The sequence below is a fragment of the Lithobates pipiens genome, unplaced genomic scaffold, assembly GCF_037356315.1.
Source record: "Lithobates pipiens isolate NorthernLeopardFrog02 unplaced genomic scaffold, aLitPip1_a1.2 Scaffold_19, whole genome shotgun sequence".
Lineage (NCBI taxonomy): Eukaryota > Metazoa > Chordata > Amphibia > Anura > Ranidae > Lithobates > Lithobates pipiens.
Genome location: NW_027507764.1, coordinates 127412355 through 127431165, shown reverse-complemented (window position 1 = coordinate 127431165; position 18811 = coordinate 127412355). Strand labels below are relative to the sequence as shown.

At 42.0% G+C, this 18811-nt stretch overlaps 1 protein-coding gene across 1 annotated transcript in view; it reads left to right on the top strand.

Annotated features, from left to right (window-relative positions):
- Positions 1–18811, top strand: part of ITGB8 (integrin subunit beta 8) — a 185301-nt gene that overhangs the window by 78907 nt on the left and 87583 nt on the right. Inside the window, exon 2 of the mRNA XM_077491249.1 lies at positions 8899–8984. Within this exon, the coding sequence (XP_077347375.1) occupies positions 8899–8984 (86 nt within the window). The remainder of the gene's footprint in view (positions 1–8898; positions 8985–18811) is intronic.

Below are 18811 nucleotides of genomic sequence, written 5' to 3'. Positions count from 1 at the left end.
TAAGTACGTCAAACAGTTCGACCGTGTGTACGCGGCATTAGTGTTCTCATTTTAATTTTTTTAACAAGAAACGTAATGCTCTTATTTGACACAAGTACACACTATAGAGCAGTGATGGCAAACCTTGGCACCCCAGATGTTTTGGAACTGCATTTCCTATGATGCTCAACAACACTGCGGAGTGCATGAGCATCATGGGAAATGTAGTTCCAAATCATCTGGGGTGCCAAGGTTTGCCATCACTTCTATAGAGGGATATGCTGTGTTCATATATCATGTTGTCTGAGGTTTACAACCACTGTAAAGGACTACTTCTGAGCAATGCAGTGGCATTTATCAGTGCGGCAGCAAGGAAAGTATATGCACTCTTCTTTATAGGTAGACCTTTCCTTGAAAAATGTAGTATACTGATGGGGTAACTAAGTAGTGATTTTTAAAATTCATTTTGGGGTTCAGCTTTAATTCACTATTTTTCTTGGACGATGGTTGTTGATTTATTCCAGTTATGTGCTGGATGGAAATTACTGGTAAATTACAATGTTGACTTCTATATTCATTTTGCATAGTACTCTGCATTTTTGTATTTTCCTATGTGTGTGTGGAAGACTCAGGATTTTCCCTTTGTGTAGTGAATGTTATTTGACAGATTGTGTTGATGTTCATGGCATGCAGAAGATAGGCTTTTCTGCTGCCAACATTTTTTGTTCTGCAGTTTGCTAGTGGATCATCAGCTGAATCAACATTGGCACCGTGAGGGAAAATACAGTAAAATTCACACAGCCGTGCCAAAACCACTGCGAAATAAATATTTGTTAACTACCATTTCTCATGTACCCTTTGACTTTTCTGTTGTTTTCTGAATGAGGAGAGCCATAAACTATCTATTATATGTAGTGGGCTGGGCTATTGCAAAGTTATCCAAGGCCAGTTGCAAACAGCTTGCAGCTTTGGAATAAGAATATGGGGGAAGCCGTGACTTAAAGTGGAGGGCCACCCTAAAAAAAAAAATCAAGAATATTCTTAAAATAATAATAAAAAAAAAAACATTTTGAATTTTTTTTTATTTTTTTTTAATTTACCAGAAACCCCTGTTGCTAGGCAGTCTTCCTAATCTGCCTTTTTCTACTCCGTGGTGATCTTCAATCTTTTCCTCCTTGCGTTGTCTTCTGGGGAATGGGGCACGGTGTGTTCTGGGAACTGTGTGTGTCCCAGAACACAGCTCGCCCCATTCACAAAGCACCACGTGACTCGTGCATGTGCAGGATGAAACGGGCAGTGAAGCCGCAAGACTCCACTGCCTGTTTCCCTTAGTGAGGATGGCGGCGCCGGGACATGATACGAGGGAGGTATCAGCCTTGGGGGGGGGGGGGGGGCACATGGCGGGCGCCCTGGACAGGTAAGTGTTTGTAGCTGCTGACTTTAAAAAAAAAAAATTCCACTGGAACACCCCTTTAATGGAAGACGCTCTACGTACCTTCAGAGTTGGTGCCACACTTTGATTACTGTAAATCATGTTTTATACTAATACATTAGAAAAAGTAAGACCTCCTTTGCTGCCCTTTGGCTAAGTGTAGTATCTTTTCTGATCAGTATCCAGTAGGGGTGCTACACCCTCATTCTGGCCTTTTGCTAGGAATGGGTGGCTGTACATTCATTCTGCTGGAATGATGGGGGTCCTGAGGAGCCTTCCCGATAGGCAAAGAATCCGAATGAGTGAACACCATGTAAGATATTCCCTGAGGCCTGATTCACACCCAACGATGTATCCTGGCCTAGGTTAACAAGGCCCAGGCCTAGGACAGCACTTTGCAGGGGGACAGCATGGGAAGAGTCTCCGCCAGATTGCGCTGTTAGTGTAGCACCAGTCTTATGGGGTGGACTGGACTGAGAGGCAAATTAGGCACTGCTTCCGGTATGCGTGTGGCTGGCTATGGGCAACACTTTTTTAATCTTGGAAGTAAGGAGGGTTATAGCCCCTGCCATTTAATTTTTTACCATCCCTGACCCATTGCAGAGATTTCTCCTCACTTCCTGCCCCATAGCCAAATAGGAATTGAGAGGAAATCTATGCAAATTAAGGGAATCCATTGCCCCCATCCCCCCAGGCCCTCAGAATTAGTGTCCCCACTTGAAAATTTCAGGACTGGTCTTAAACAGCAAGGGGTGTAGCCTTGACAGGAAGAGGTGGGTCATATTTAATTTAGGGGTGCACGAGTTTAGTCAGGCCTAGGGCAGCACAAAACCTAAATACACTACTGTTCACACCTATGCATTTTTAGTGATTTTTGCATTTTGCATATTTGCACTACAGTCCATTTAACATGGTTTCCTATGGAACACGTTCTGTTGTGCAAATTTGCAAAATGCAAAAAGCACTTAAAATGCATAGATGTGAATCCAGCCTTAGTGTGGAGGATTCCGAGGGCTACAGCTACAGCGTTACTTCATAAATGAATGAAGAACAGGACTGGGCTGTCACACTAAGGCTGACCAGAGATGCCTGGAAGGATTTTCCCCCTTAATGACCAGGCCATTTTTTGTGATACGGCACTACATCGCTTTAACTGAAAATTGTATGGTCGTGTGACATTGTACCCAAACAAAATTTACGTTCTTTTTTTTCCCACAAATAGAGCTTTCTTTTGGTGGTATTCGATCACCTTTTGCAGTTTTAGTTTTTTGTCCTAATAAGAGCGTCAATTTTGAAAAAAAAAAATATTTTTTTTTTACTTTTTGCTATAATACATATCCAAAAATAATAAAAATATTCATCAGTTTAGGCTGATATATATTCTTCTACATAATTTTGGTAAAAAAAATATCGATAGCCGTATATTGATTAGTTTGCAAAGTTTGCAAAATGTATCGCGTCTACAAACTATGGGATAGGTTTTTAGGGACTTTTATTTATTTATTTATTGTTTTTAATAGCAATGGCAGTGATCTGCAATTTTTAGCGGGACTGCGACATTGCAGCGGAATAATTCTCACCCCAAATTACACTTTTTAGGAGCAGTGACATTATTACATTAATCAGTGCTATAAAATGCACTGATCAATGTAAAAATGACACTGACAGGGAAGGGGTTAACACTAGGGGGTGATCAAGGGGTTAAGTGTGTTCCCTAGGTGTATTCTAACTGTAGGGGAGATGGGCTCACTGGGAAATGACAGAGATCACTGTTCCTGATCACTGGCCACAGAAGATCTCTGACATGTCCCCTGTCAGAACGGGGATCCTCTTTGTGTACACTGACAGATCCCCGTTCTGCCTCTGTACTAGTCAATAGCGGGTCGCTGGCGGACATCGAGTCCACCTGACCCATGGGCATGCTACCACAGCATGCAGCAGGAGCATGCTGTGGCACACACCCTACCACAATTGCGTGAGCCGCCGTACAGGAACAGCGATTCGCACAGTGCTGCCAACCTGCTGGGTTATATGCATGAGCTGGTCGACAAGTGGTTAAACAACCAATGGGGGTTTCTCCATCCCCACAATCGAAGCTGATGCAGAAATCTTTCCTGCTGCGAAATTGTATTCTGACAGCGGGAACTCCTCCGCAGATTGGCTGCAACTGCTGATTGACAAAAGTTTTCCAACAGTCCTGTTCGATAGAAGTCATTTGTTAGATCAACTTCTGTTGTGATGGAACGAGCATAGATGAATATAAAATTCTATTGGTCCCTGCTGAACTGGACAAACTTCAATCCATCTATGGGCAGCTTAACAGTCCAGCACTGCAGATTACACTGGGACAGGTGCTCTCCTAATGTGATCCGTGGAGCTCGGCTGTCATATTGACAACTGATCTACTATGCCAGTTATGACGAACCTTGGCACCCCAGATGTTTTGGAACTACATTTCCCACGATGCTCATGCACTCTGCAGTGTAGATGAGCATCATGGGAAATGTAGTTCCAAAACATCCAGGGTGCCAAGGTTCGCCATCACTGGTCTATGCTATGTGTACTTGGTAGGAGTTCAAAGGTCGGATGTCATACTGACTGCAGAGCTCCACTGATTACACTGGGAGGGTCACTGCCTCAGTGTAAAATGTAGGGCTGAGCTGTCAATTTGTAGGGGCAATAAAGAGTTGGGAGAAGTTCCTGCCTCTGCTGCACCCCCTCCCACCATAGCACCTGCTGCCTTCTGCCTCCATCTAAGCCAGCTTCGGGAAAGGCGTGTTCTGTGCATTTGGTGTGTGATCCTCTGTGGGTGTCAATATAGACACACCCCAAATGCTGATCTCAAATGCAATGTGCTTGCCTGCACCAGATCACATGGTAGAGCAGTGCCCTGCCATTTGGTGCGGTGTGTTTTTGAAAAGTTAAACATGCATTACTTTTAGTGTGAAGCAGTGCGATTTCAGCCCATTCACATGAAGTTGCGCAGGAATGGCACAGGAACGTGGATCTGGTTCAGGTGGGAACCGGCCCTAAATCCAACCTGCTTGCACGTAGAATCACTTACCCACTAATGCGGCGTACACACGACTGGACTTTTCGACAGCAAAGGTCCGACCGAACGAATCCGCTGGACAATTCGATTTTGTGTGGGCTTCATCGGACCTTTGCTGTCTAAAAATCAGATGGACTTTAGATTTAAAACATGTTTCAAATCTTTCCGACGGACTCGAGTCTGGCCGAAAAATCAGTTTGTCTGTATGCTAGTCCAACGGATGAAACCCGACGCTAGGGCAGCTATTGGCTACTGGCTATGAACTTCCTTATTCTAGTCCGGTCGTACGTCATCACGTTCGAATCCATCGGACTTTGATGTGCTTGTGTGTGGCCAAGTCCGTTCGTACGGAAAGTCCGCTGGAAGCCCGCCGAAAATCTGTCGGGAAGACCGTCAGACTTAGTCCATCGAAAAGTCCGGTCGCGTGTACGCGGCATTATGGTAAGTTGATATATGGTTGACATCTAATTAGGCGTAACCATTCCAATGTAGACAATAGTAGTGTAAAAAATGTATAATAAGCAACAATGACACGTTTTGTGCATATACTACATAGTGTAATGCATGTAAGTTGTTTTAGAGAACAACACAGCAGATTTAGTCAGAGGACTAAGGACTAAACAATATATTGGATTGTTGGGTCCCGTTGAAAGTTTCCATATTTCTGAAACATTTATTATTGTGTTTGGGAAAGTGGAAAATGGTTTCAGGAAAGCCATATTTCAAACAGCAAAGTAGGTGTGATTTCCCACATTCCAAAAATTATATGGTGACTGCTTTCCGCTTGTTTTTCCACATCACACATTTATTGGAGATTGTTACTAATATACAGATATACGGTGATCACGTATTGCTGTACACCCCGTAGTAAAAATAACCGTAAGGTTCCTTCCAGGTAAAAGCACATCAGAAATGCCTGATGGAAAGCCAGTAACATCACAGTGCCCAACAAAAGGAGCAAACCACATTCCTGGCCTGTTCTGTGGAAACTGTCCTCGCTCATTAAATCATTAATGCATGGCAGATGACATTTGCTTTAAAGTGACTAGGAAGAAATTCATTGAACATGACAGCCATTGTAAACATTTACAAACAAAAGATTGTTCTCCCGTAGTTTGACATCCCTGATTCTTAAAGTGGAGTTCCAGCCTGGAGAAAAAAAAAATGAAGTTAGCAGCTACAAATACTGCAGCTGCTGACTTTTAATATAAGGACACTTACCTGTCCAGAGAGCCCGTAATGTCGGCACCCCAAACCTATCCGTTCATCAGCTTCAAGTGCAGGCACCGGCATTGCAAGTAAGGGAAATCGGCAGTGAAGACTTCAGGCTTCACAGCCGGCTTACTACTGTGCATGCAGGCACTTTCTGAATGGTCCTGTCATCTCCTGGGACACACACAGGTCCCAGAAGGCAATGGGGGAGGAAGAATGCCAGATTCTTCGCAAAAGTGATGTGCCTCATGCAGTGACATGGAACAGAATTCCCGAAGAAAACGTTAAAAAAGGAACAAAAAAATCCAAAAATGAGGGGAGGGAGGGGTGTTCTTTTATTTGAGACTGAGTTCTCCTTTTGCCTTGAACTCTGCTTTAAACAAAATTGATGGAATAATACATGTACCGATGTCCCTAAATCTCTTCCATTTATTGTATGCCAGGCTATGATCATTCTCCTTAGTCTACATTTGCCTGTAGAAACCAGTGACACCAAGTCTAGTTATAAGAGGCTGTTTAAGAACACTTATTTCATACTATGAGAGACACTCTGAGTTATTTACTAAAGGAAAATCCACTTTGCACTGCAAGTGCACTTGGAAGTAAAGTCGCAGTAGATCCGAGGGGGATATGCAAGGAAAATAAAAAAACAGCATTTTAGCTTGCACATGATTGGATGATAAAATCAGCAGAGCTTCCCCTCATTTCAGATCTACCCCTTAGATTTAGAGCGACTGCTCTTCCAAGTGCACTTGCAGTGGAAAGTGGATTTGCCTTTTCGTAAATAACTCCCTCAGTGTTAAGTTTCTGGCAGCAAATTTTTGTTGTCGGACATTCTGATCTTGTGTACACAAGTCAGTTGCAAAAAAAAGTCCACGCATGCTCGGAATCAATGCTCACCAAACACATTAGCAGAAGGAGCCCAAAGGGTGGCACATGACTATTGTACTTCCTTTTTATCGGCTAGCCATACGTCTTGTACGTCACTATGTTTGTAATTGTTGACCAACATTTGTGTGACTGTGTGTATGTAAGACAAGTTAGAGCCAACAACCTTCGAACAAAATTCCACAGTTTTGTTGTCAGAAAGTCCGATCGTGTGTACGGGGCATTAAAGGGGTTGTAAAGGTAAATGTTTTTTCACCTTAATGCATTCTATGTACAGTGCCGGCACCCCCAGTCCCCCCGTTTTACTTACCTGACCCCTTGAAATTCCCACGCTCGCCCCCGACGTCCTCTTCACCGCTCAGCCTGGCCGCTGATTGGCTGGAGTGGATGGATTCAAAGCAGCGCAGCCATTGGCTCGACGCTGCTGTCAATCACATCCAATGACGTGGCGCGCCGGGGGCAGGGCCAAGTGATACAGCGAGTGGCTATAGCCGCTGGCTGTATCACGGGAGCGCGCCCGCTAGTGCTTCTCACCATACGAGGGAGCTCGCATGAATCTTAAAAGTACTTGCGGGAGGAAGCCGAGACAGCTGCCGAGGGATCCCAGAAGAGCAGGTTCGGGGGCCACTCTGTGCAAAATGAGCTGCACAGTGGAGGTAAGTATAACATGTTTGTTATTTTAAAAAAATTAATAAATACAACCACTTTAAAGTAGACTTTCACCCATTTGCACAACATTCTTTTTCCTACCCACCCATGACCCCATCCAAAGACTTTTTCATCCAGACTAAGGCTAGCCATATATTATACAATTTTCCTGTATAATTTTCCTTTTGATTTACCAAAACCATATTATATGAACCTTAAAATTTTCAATTTGTATGCAACATGTAGGCCTTTGTACTAAATAGTTGAAGATATATCAATCAAAAGAAACTGTTAGAAAGTTGTATAATGTAATAGCAAAGCTATGCCTGAAAACTCGCTTCTTCAGGCAAGCTTATTCCTCCTCTAGCTAACAACAACCAAAATGTGACTTTCTTGAACAACTCATCCCCAATCAGCTAATACTTTTTCTATCACTTGTCCTCTTTAGGTCGTAAGGCTAGGTTCACACATGTTCAGTGCAAATTTCCCCACAGAGGAGGTAATTATAACATATTTGTTATAATAAAAAAAAAGGGGGACCTTTACAACCCCTTTAATATGTACAGTCTGAAGGAAAGAAGGGAAAGGGGAGACATGACTGAAACCTTTAAAATACATCAAGGGGGGTGAAGAAGGCTGAGTAGGTCAGTTTTTTCAATGCAAAACCAAAACCAAAATCAAGAACACGAGGACATGACCTCAAACTAGCTAGAAGAAAGTTCAAAACTAATCTTAGAAAGTATTATTATTAGTATTATTTTACTGAAAGGGTAGTTGATACTTGGAATGGTCTTCCTGAAGAGGCAGTGAGACAGTCAACGGTAAGTGGCTTCAAACATGCTTTGTAAAAACATAGATCTATACTCAAAAAACAAAAAGTTAACGAACCCCCCCCCAAAAAAAAAAAAAACAGGCAGACTCGATGGACCACTCGGCCTTTTTTCTGCCGTCACTTTTCTATGTTTCCATGTAACTGTATTATTTCCCCTTTTTTTGTTGCAAAGCACTGTGCAAACTGTTGGTGCAATATAGATCCTGCATAATAATACTGATTCCACTAGATCATGCCTTTGTTTTTTTTACATATATTCAGTATTTGTTTTTCACAAGGTTTAAATACCTTAACTTTATTGTGTTTTGGAAGTGCCTGTGCAAATGTTTGCCTGAATGTTTGCAGAGGAACAGGATCTGTAAGCTTTATATTGGAATTTTGCTTCCTACACTTAAGAGGGCAATTCATTTCATTGGATGGGAGAAGGAGGGCAATATCAGTTTAGCGAGTAATTATGTTTGATACAGTTTTTTTTTTTTTTCACATTTCCACATATGACTAGATATTGATATCCACACATAAATATATTTATTGTCACTGAGTGCCGCTGAGAACTTTTACTGGCATTGTACATGTTTCCTAAGATGGGTGGTATATTCCCTATGGTCTGCTGAGCTTGTATTGTCTTGGGCTGCATTTATATCTCTACATTCTAGTACGTTGCTTTGTGTTACAATAAAAAAAAAAAAATCTTGCTGTATACAGTATGTGGTTCCTAGCAGAATGCATCTTCCATAAGAATGACTGTGAAATGCATCTTAAACGCATTGCACTGGAAATGTGGAGTTTTGAATGCAATAAGGATACAGTAACGTAAAATTGTATATTTATACAGCTTTTCTTGCTCTCTTACAGTTGAAAACCAATGTTCCTCTTCAAACGCAGCTACATGCACAAAATGCCTTGCACTTGGACCCGAATGTGGATGGTGTACTCAAGAGGTATGAACTTTGTGTAATACTTCTTTAATGAAATGCGTAGAAAGCTTTAATTTAAAGCGGAGCTCCACCTGAATCACAACTCATATACCCTTAACATTGTTATATGCTTTGATTTCATTATAGCACCTTTACCTTGCTGCTACATTCTTCTGTCTTTCTTTTTTTCTTTATTTCCTGGTCCTGGACGCTGCGGATATGGGCGGTGCGGCTGCGGATATGGGCGGGGTTTCAGCGCTCAGGTCTGAACTTCCTCTTGGCCGCACCTGGGATCCTTTTTTCAAGTTCCCAGGAGTCTGTGTGGCACCAGGCGCGATTTAGAAAAAGGAAGTTGTTGGCGCTCGGATTTGTTTTAACTGCGCATGCGCGAGATCGGCACTTGAATGGGCGGTGCATGCTGGGACAGTGTCCCGGAAGAGAATGCCTGTGGGCTTCACATGCCCACAGGCAAGATGGAAACTGGCAGTAGAAGATTTAATAAATGAGTATTTTTTCTGGAAAAACGGCAGCAGGACATTTTAAAAAGGGAACAAGTAAGTGCAACATTTAAATATAGTACCCCTTGTAATTCCCCCCCCCCCCCACAAAAAAAACAGTGGAACCCCGCTTTAAAGTAAATATATAGTCAAACTTTTTAGTTAAAACTTTTTTTTTTTTGTTAATTTCAGATAGAGAGTAGGAAACTCATTTCAGTTTATTTTTATTTTTTTGCTGTCTGCCTCCTGTTGCATATATTGCCCTTAATTTTCTTTCCCGATGATGCAACAGGAAATGAAGGGGAATATCTACAAAGTAAGGGGAATTCCTCTTTTAGGGCTCAATTACACATGCTTTGCTCTCTTAAGAGCAGCTCATGGTGGATCACTTTTCAGATTATGTCACCTCCTTACTGCTGGTTTTAACCCAAAAAGCCCACTCCAATGTGCTGCAACCACACACTTTGCACATATTTTATTGAATGGGTCGTGTTCGATGGGCGGTACTCCCTGCTGAACATGGCAGCAGGGATAATTTTTGCCATAATGTGATGCAAAGCCCACAGCATTTGTGTACATCCTATATAGCTGCCTTTGCAGCTTAGGGGAGGCAGTTGGGGGGATGGTAAAAATGTGATTCAGGCATGTGTTATTTCCGCTTCCACCCCTGCAAGTATAAACTAAGCCTTAGAAAGTTGTCACCAGAACTTGTTTCCCCATTGAAGGAGTTACCCATAACTCTTGGTTTGGGGTGACAACTGTATTACTTTAGAGTGTTCTGTTTCAGTGATGATGGTCACCAGGACAAGAATAGAGGTTCAATTTAATCAGTGGGGGCACAGACAGCCGTATAAATTTGGTATGGGTTTAAATCATTCCTGGACCTCTGCAAGAAACAAAGCAGGTTAAAATGCCCTAACATGCACATTTAGGTTGAGTGATTAATGTGTTTTGTTTTGCCAAATTACCAAACTTGCTAAATATCATAAAGACCCTAAATATATGCCTTAATCTAGACCAACCACGGTGTCATATGTGGTGTGCAATCCTAGGACTGCTCAAAATATAATATTTCTTCAAGCTCTTCTCCATGGAGACATGACTTGGAGCTTAGATGTTTGCTGAAGATTTTCTCCCTGTCCAAATGTGACATTGTTGGTGTCATAGATTGGAAAGCCACTCTCATTATAGGCCAATGGGCTGACCAAGACTTAGTTGTAGTAGCTGGGCAGATGGTGTAAAAGCCGCAGAGTAGTGCATGCACGCTTGTAAGAGGGGCTTTGCAATTGGCTAGTAATGGTGCCAAAAGTACAAGTCCCTGCCCCTGCTCCTGTCTTGCTAGAACACTGCCCCTCCTGCTGTGGACCAACCCTCTGCCAACCCTCTGCCATTTAATGCCCTACTCCTTGCCATAGGCCTCCACACTACATTCCTGGCCATTGACATTGATATCCCAATTCCCAAGGAAGGAATATCCACACCCATGAATAGAATCTCTGCACTTTACTAAAGGTACTCAGGGAATGGCATAACAGTCACATCACATCAACATACATTCTAAAGTCACTTGATATTACATAGTGAATCACATTTAGTAGATGGACTGTAGCAGTCACATATGATGTATATGCATATGGACCACTTTAAGCAGCCATCTCTCTCTAACAGCCTCTCCTTCTACCTGGGGTCATAAGTACTGGAATAAGATCTCTGTAGTCACCTCCTCCATAGGTACACCTCTCCCAGGACCCTCCAGGTCAACATCTTCCCTCAGGAAACTCTTGGCCTGGCCTGAAAGACCTTTTGCAATACACCCTAGCCCCACCTCCATAAGGGTCAGAAAGTCTACAGATGGTTCTCCTTGGATCCAGGTCTACTCTCTGGCCTCCTGTGCAGGGCCTCCACATGCTGGTTACAACTGAGCAGAGGGGTGCTTGGCTCCCATGCTCCAAGTGTACTATGATTTCTCCCAACCTGGCTTATAACTAGGCACTGACTCACCTATGACATCACTGCAGGAGGGTCCTACCTAAAAGGGGCCTAGCAGCTGATGATACTATCTACTGTAACTAGACACTATTCTGGCACAGAGTCAGCTGGTGGCAGACTAGCTATCTGCACCTGCGTACATGCTCGTTTAGTGATGGTAAGAGGCCAGAGAAGGGCCAAGGTGCAAAGTCTAAATTACTGCCTGATCTTCACCAGCGTACCGAGAGGTGGAAATGTTACACTGTAGGTGATACCTAGGCCGCAGCACTCTGACTCACCCAAGCAAGCAGTTACTGGGAGGTGAGGGTAGGTGTGCTAGAGAAAGGCCTTAGAAGTGCTGGGGTGCAGAACAAAATTGAAAGCGGCCCATAGATAAGTCTGTTTTTTTTTTTTTGTTCAACCAACAGGCTGAACAAAAAAAGAAAAAAATTATCCGATTTCCACCATCCACATATTCGCCCCCATCCACACAGCCACATTGTATTCTGACAGCGGGCAGGCTTACCAGCTATAGTGCTGATCGAGAGGGAATTTTCCAGCAGAGCTGTTGTACAGAAGTCGATCACCTTCTGTACACTAGGAAGCAGGAAGCCAGTGAATGGAAGCCATCAACTACACACCGACAAAAAGACCCCCCACATTGGACCATGGACTTGGTGAATGTGGCAGCTAGGTGTCCAAACAGCCAGTCACTGACCATCATCTCTGTCACATGGGAGGAAGGGGAGGAGACACATGCTCCCCCATAAAATAATGTAGTTTTCTTCCCTCTCATTGGCCAATCACAGCAGAAAAGCAGCGATGGAAGCTGAGTATGTGTTCCTGCTAGGACCGCCATTGAAATAATCCTGCTGCTTTGCATTAAATGACCGATTTCAGATGTTGGCAATCATAGATATGATGTAGACAATATGGCACATTATTTCTCCAGAATTCCTAATAGAAAATATTGACAAATACCGTTTCCATGCAGCAAATGTGTGGGGCCTGTCCAGCTGGCTGCAATTTAACAATATTTCTAGAATCTATCAAAGCTTCGAATGAGTTCATTTAATCATTTACATCTTATTTCCTTCGATGTGTGGAAAAACTGATGTTCTTTCTTCGGTCATCTGAAACCTTGCTCTTTATGCTGTAATCTACAGTAGTTTCAATATTCAGTTTGTAATCTTTTCTTATTTAGGCAGTGATGTCATGTTTTGGAACAAACCCACCTTTCAGAGATGTTGTTGTTCTTGGTCATGTGATATTAATAGCATTGTGTCAATTATCCAGTTACATAAGAGGGAAAAATCTTTTAGCAGCGTGTAGAAAATCCACATGGGGAATTTTTGGAACCTAATTCAATAAAAATTATTTTTATTTTTAATTAAAAATAATTATTTGTTACAAAAGAAGAAGATGTTATTTTTAAAAGTTTTTATAGATACATGTTTCCCAACCCCTTGGGCTGTGCCTGGCTAAACTGGCTGCTTTAACCCTCTTAAGTGAAAATAAAGTTGCACTTACAATGCATTGAGTGTTAATGTGCATTTTAGGCCTGAAAATTACTTAGAACACCAAAACATTATATATTTTCCTAAAGCAAAGAACCATTAGAATAAATTGATGGTAGTTTAAATATTTACAGTGATGGGAAAAAGTATGCAAACCCCTTGAAATTCACAGTATTTATTTATTTATTTTTTTGCAGTTATTTGCCATAAAATGTGTTCTGATCCTTATCTTAGTTGCAATGATAGAAGCAATAGGGGTTATTTACAAAAGGCAAATCCACTTTGCACTACAAGTGCAAACTACAAGTGCAAAGTGCATTGAAATTGCACTGAAAGTGCACTTGGAACTGTAAATAAGGGGTAGATCTGTAATGAGGGGAAGCTCTGCTGATTTTATTATCCAATCATGTGCAAGCTAAAATGCTGTTTTTTATTTTCCTTGTATGTCCCCCTCGGATCTACAGCGACTTTACTTCCAAGTGCACTTTAAGTGCATTTTCAAGTGGCCCAAAATGTGGAACATTTTGTCATGTTACATCCAAAAAACGTAAATTTATTTTATTGGGATCTTATGTGATAGACCAACACAAAGTGGCACATAATTGTGAAGTGGAAGGTAAATGATAAATGGTTTTCATTTTTTTTTTTTTTTATAAATATGTGAAAAGTGTGGCGTGCATAGACTAACTACTTTAACAAAATCTAATTGGAGTCAGTAGTTTGCACACCTGGAGTTCAATAAATGAAATAAGTATAAAAGTGTGGTTTAGAGCTACTTTGATTAAAGACACTCAGACATTTTAAGACTGCTGTTCATAAGAAGCATCAGCTAATGTGAGCCATGCCTCGCAAAAAGGAGCTCTGTGAAAACATATGATCAAGAGAAGTTGATCTGCATAAACCTGGAAAGGGATACAAAGTAATCTCAGAGTATTTAGGCATCCATCTGTCGACAAATTGTCTATAAATGGAATCACAGCATATAAAAAAAAATATTCAAAGTGGTTGGAGGGAAGCTTCAGAACGGCAAAAATGTTTTTATTACAAATTTTGTGAGCAGACTGCAGTGCCTCTTTAATGAAGTAAAGAAGAACGCATGAGTAACAGCTAAATGGTTGAAGACGTCACTGTAACTGGCAAGCATCCCTGTTTATGAGTCTACAATACGTAGGTCTTAGAACAGGCAGGGTGTTCTTGGCAGAATACCACGAAGGAGGCTCCTGCTCTCCAAAAAAACTTTGCTGCGCACCTGAAGTTTGCCAAAGAGCACATTGGCTAACCGCAACACTACTGGGAAAAGGTTTTGTGGACTTATGAAACAAAAGTTTAATTGTTCAGATAGAATACTCAGCACTACGTATGGTGCAAAAAGGGCACAGCTTACCAAACTCAAAAGATCATGTTAACAGTGAAGTATGGTTGAGGGAACATCATGATTTGGGCTTCCTTTGCTGCCTCAGGGCCTGGACCACTTGCCATCATTGAGGGGAAAATGAATCCCCATGTTTAACAAAATATCCTACAGGATAATGTCAGGTTGTCCACCAGCTGACGTTTCGTAAACGTTGGATGATACAGCAGGACAATGACCCTAAGCATCAAAGTAAATCCACCATAGACTGGCTTTAGAAAAAGAAAATGCACCTTTTGGTTTTGGAGTGGCCCAGTCAGACCCCAGACATTAACCCCATAGAGATGCTGTGGAATGACCTCAAGAGAGCTGTTCACATCAAACATCCTCTAAATGTGTCTGAGATGCTTTTTTTAATTATTACCTTTTCCTTCCGTCCAAGCTCTCTGAGGCAAAGTACATAATTACAGCGGTTGCATTGGCTCCCATCCCACCCCTGTTCCCTGGGGTTATTTAAAAAAATATAAAATGTCCGGAACTCCGCTTTAATGCATTCCTTGCATTACAGCATTTGTTACCCCAAAACTTCATATTCCTGATCTGTGTCTGCTGTACCATGTACTTGTATGAGAAAGTACCCTGTATTGTTCCCTTTGTGCCTTTGTGTGAAATACTTACCTGAGCCCTCATTTTATCCAGCAGCTGTGCCTGTCTGCAGTGGCTCTCTCCCCTCATTTCCTCACAGGCTTTGCTAAGGCATTTGGAGCCATTGGCTCCCACTGCGGTCAAAGCTAGCGGTAAGGGGAGGGGCCAAGAACGCTGTCTGTGTCTATAGAGGCAGAAAGAAAGCCTCAGGAGGGAGCCTGTACAAGTGCCCCCATAGGAAGTGGCTTCCTATGGAGGCACTCACAGAAGAGAAGAGCCAGAACCAACAGCGGAGGACCTGAGAAGAGGAGGAGCAATTCCATTGCACAGAGCAGTTAAGTAAAAATCTATTTGTTTATTTTTTCTGCATTTGTAATCAATGTAAGCACATTGGGGGTTATTTACGAAAGGCAAATCCACTTTGCACTACAAGTGCAAACTACAACTGCAAAGTGCACTTGAAATTGCACTGAAATTGATGGAATAATGCATGTACCGATGTCCCTAAATCTCTTCCATTTCTTGTATGTCACGCTATGATCATTCTCCTTAGCCTACATTTGCCTGTAGAGACCAGTAAAGCCAAGTCTAGTTATAAGAGGCTGTTTAAGAACACTTATGTCATACTATGAGAGACACTCGGGGTTATTTAATAAAGGAAAATCCACTTTGCACTGCAAGTGTACTTGAAAATGCACTTAAAGTGCACTTGGAAGTAAAGTCGCTGTAGATCCGAGGGGGACATACAAGGAAAATAAAAAACAGCATTTTAGCTTCAAGGGGTATGAATACTTTTTCAAAGCACTGTATGTCAAATATTCTGCTCGGGCAGGAGGTAAAGGCACAAATTAGGGTTGAGTGGGCTCAGGCACCCATGTGCAAGAGACCTTATGCCGTGTACACACGACCGGACTTTTTTCGACGGACTAGGTCTGACGGACTTTCGGCAGAGGTCCGACGAACTTTCTGAACGAAATGGCCACACACTACCGGACTAAGTCCATTCGAAAGTCCGTTCCTTTTGAACGTGATGACATAAACGGGACTAAACAAGAAAGTTCAATAGCCAGTAGCCAATAGCTGCCCTTGCATCCTATTTGGGCCACCTGACAGGCACACAAACGAACGGTTTTCCCGATTTTTAGTTTGTCGGATAGATTTGAAACATGTTTTATTTCTAGGTCCATTGGACTTTTGGGGGAAAAAAAGTCCGCTGGAGCCCACAGACGATCGAATTGTCCAACGGATTCCGGTCCGCCAGAACAAGTCTGCCGGAAAGTCCGATCGTGTGTACGCGGCATTAGTGTGGAATGTTGTCCCCCACAGTCTATGTACCTTGGATTAAAATTCACTAAATACAAATGTAAAAAAGTTTTCTGTCTCTGTAATACCCAGCTCTATATTTCACACAGTTTTTTTACGTGTTTGATTCTCAGTCTGTCACCAGGACAAATGTACGCTCATATTCAGGTCGATTAATTCTGGAGACCTATTGCAGTTAAAGAAGACTTGGCAGACCTAAGTAAAATAGCAATATCCTAATCCAGAATTTCCAGGATTCCTAAAAATGACAAAACTGGATAATAAAGTGTTCCTTCTGTAAGAAAATGAGAACGTAGCATATTTGAAACTAAACTGAAATGCTATAAAACTGAGCTTTTAATCTATTTTTGTATTATGACTACGCTAGACAGTGATCAACGGGACAAGAAAAAGCTTTTCTCCACCAAGTTTTGTTAGAAAATAAATTCAATGCAGTCTTTAAAAGTAAGCTTTTCTAAGCACCTGCACAATAATAATGTCAGCGTCTCTTTAAATTATAAAGGGCTTCTTTGACACTTTACAGCTGCAACTTACTCCTGTGTTTCCAGACATTCTGCTGTTCAAAAATTTATGAGAGTGATCCTTACAAAATGCAGACCAGTGGAGGCTGAAAATGAAAAAGTTTATTAAAACTTATATAAACCCATTTTTTATTTTCAGTTTGGGCTAAAGTGTGAAGGGTTAGAACCTTTGTCAGGTTTTTATAGCTGTCTGTGTCTCTGCTGGGGATTCACTCTTTCTGTTTGTCCTGATGGTAACTATCACTTGGAGTGAAATGAAGTGAAATCCAGATTTTTTAGAATGAAATATTATGTAGAGGAAATGTTTCAGTGCAGAAACTTGTTCAGGTGGCAACTTTCTCAGGTCGTGATTCCCACACCGTGGTTGTGCGATCTGCTGCCGGTGTCAGTGTACTCCCAATGACACGCCAAACACAGTTAAAAATGATCCAGTGCACTGAATCGTTTTTAAAATGAGTGCATGCATTATTTTTGATGCGATTTTAAACTGGCACTGCACTGAATCGCATAGGAATGTGGACCACGTTCCTGTGATTTTCAGGTCTAAATGAAGGCCTATGGGGGGGATAACCATTGCAGCCACTCAGAGAGAGAATATGTGAAGGAAAATCTCCCCAATGGAACAAAGACAGCAAAAAAATAAAAGTAAGAAAAAACATTTCCTGCTCTAAAATGTAGAGCTTATATGGCTATTAGGCATAAAATCTTCAAAAGTATTTAGTTCACAAGCTGCCACTATGTAGTATTACATGATACCTCCAAACCAGGATGGAATTATTTCTCAGGAACCTATAAGCAGAGAATTCTGACACGTGCATTCAACTTTTTTTTTTTCTTGATAAAATATTTTTATATGTGTAAAGAGGAATGGTGCGGACTTTGATGAAAAGGAGAACACTGCAGACTGTGATGTAAAGGGGAACTCTTTTGTAAGGGGGTCTCTGGTCACCAGAGCGCTCCCCCCCCCCCTTACACAAGAGTCCCCAGAGTTCCCTTTTCATCAGCGTGCTCAGAGTTCCCCCTCTTCATCAGAATCTACATGGTTCTTCCTTACAGTGCAAGGAGGACCTCTGCAGACCCTGATGTAAGGGTCCCTGAAGGGGATCTCTGACGTAAGGGGGACACTGCGGAGCATGATGTAAAGGGGAACTCTGATGTAGCCCCTTCTCCCCCTCCCCAGCACTCCATTGAGCTCTGAAGGGGCAGAGCAGAGAGAGCGGAAGCATTGTGAGACTGGTCACATGTCCCAGGAAGCTGCGGGTGGGGAGGCAAGTCAATTAGACCTTTTTTCTTGCCTAAGCAAATATTGTTGATCTGCGAACAGCATACCCATCAAGAAAGGTGCCTTCTTCCCCCCAAAAAACCTCTAAACTTGTTAGAAATGGGGGAGGAGAAGGAGAGAAGTACCTTTATTTGTGAGTGAAAGTCAGCTTTAGGCTGCTGACATTTCTAGAAAAATGAATTCCAGGATAAGCAAATATTGTCTAAATACATTTGTATTCATCCTTGTACATCGCATATTTCTTCCACATCCGTGCAGTAATCCTGTGTGAAACCTATACTTTCCACAGCAGCTTCCTGCAATAAAGACTGGCCACTGCTGCTCTCTCCGTGTGAAGAGTGACTGGTCTCGTCCCCGCCCCCTCCTGTAGTGGGTGGGACCTGCTGGGCCAGCCAAGGCTATGTACAGCACAGTGATGATGTCACTGCTACAGTGAAAACATTTTTTTTTTGGGTGTTTTAAAAACATTTTGTGCACACAAAGTAGATTTATATCCTTTGTTGTGATTGTTGAGGAATATATTTAAATGAAAGTTGCACTCAGCCCTAAGGTGAACCCTAATAATATAGGAGGTCATACCAAATAGTTTCCAAAACAGGATGCCAGGACTGGCATTTATTAGCCAGATCAAGTTCCAGACACATAAAAGAGAAAGAAAGCAAGAGAATTTGCAACAGCAAAAGATTCTTGATTAAAAATAGATTTACTTAAAAGCATGCTCCACCCGATCTGACGGTGCCTAGTACA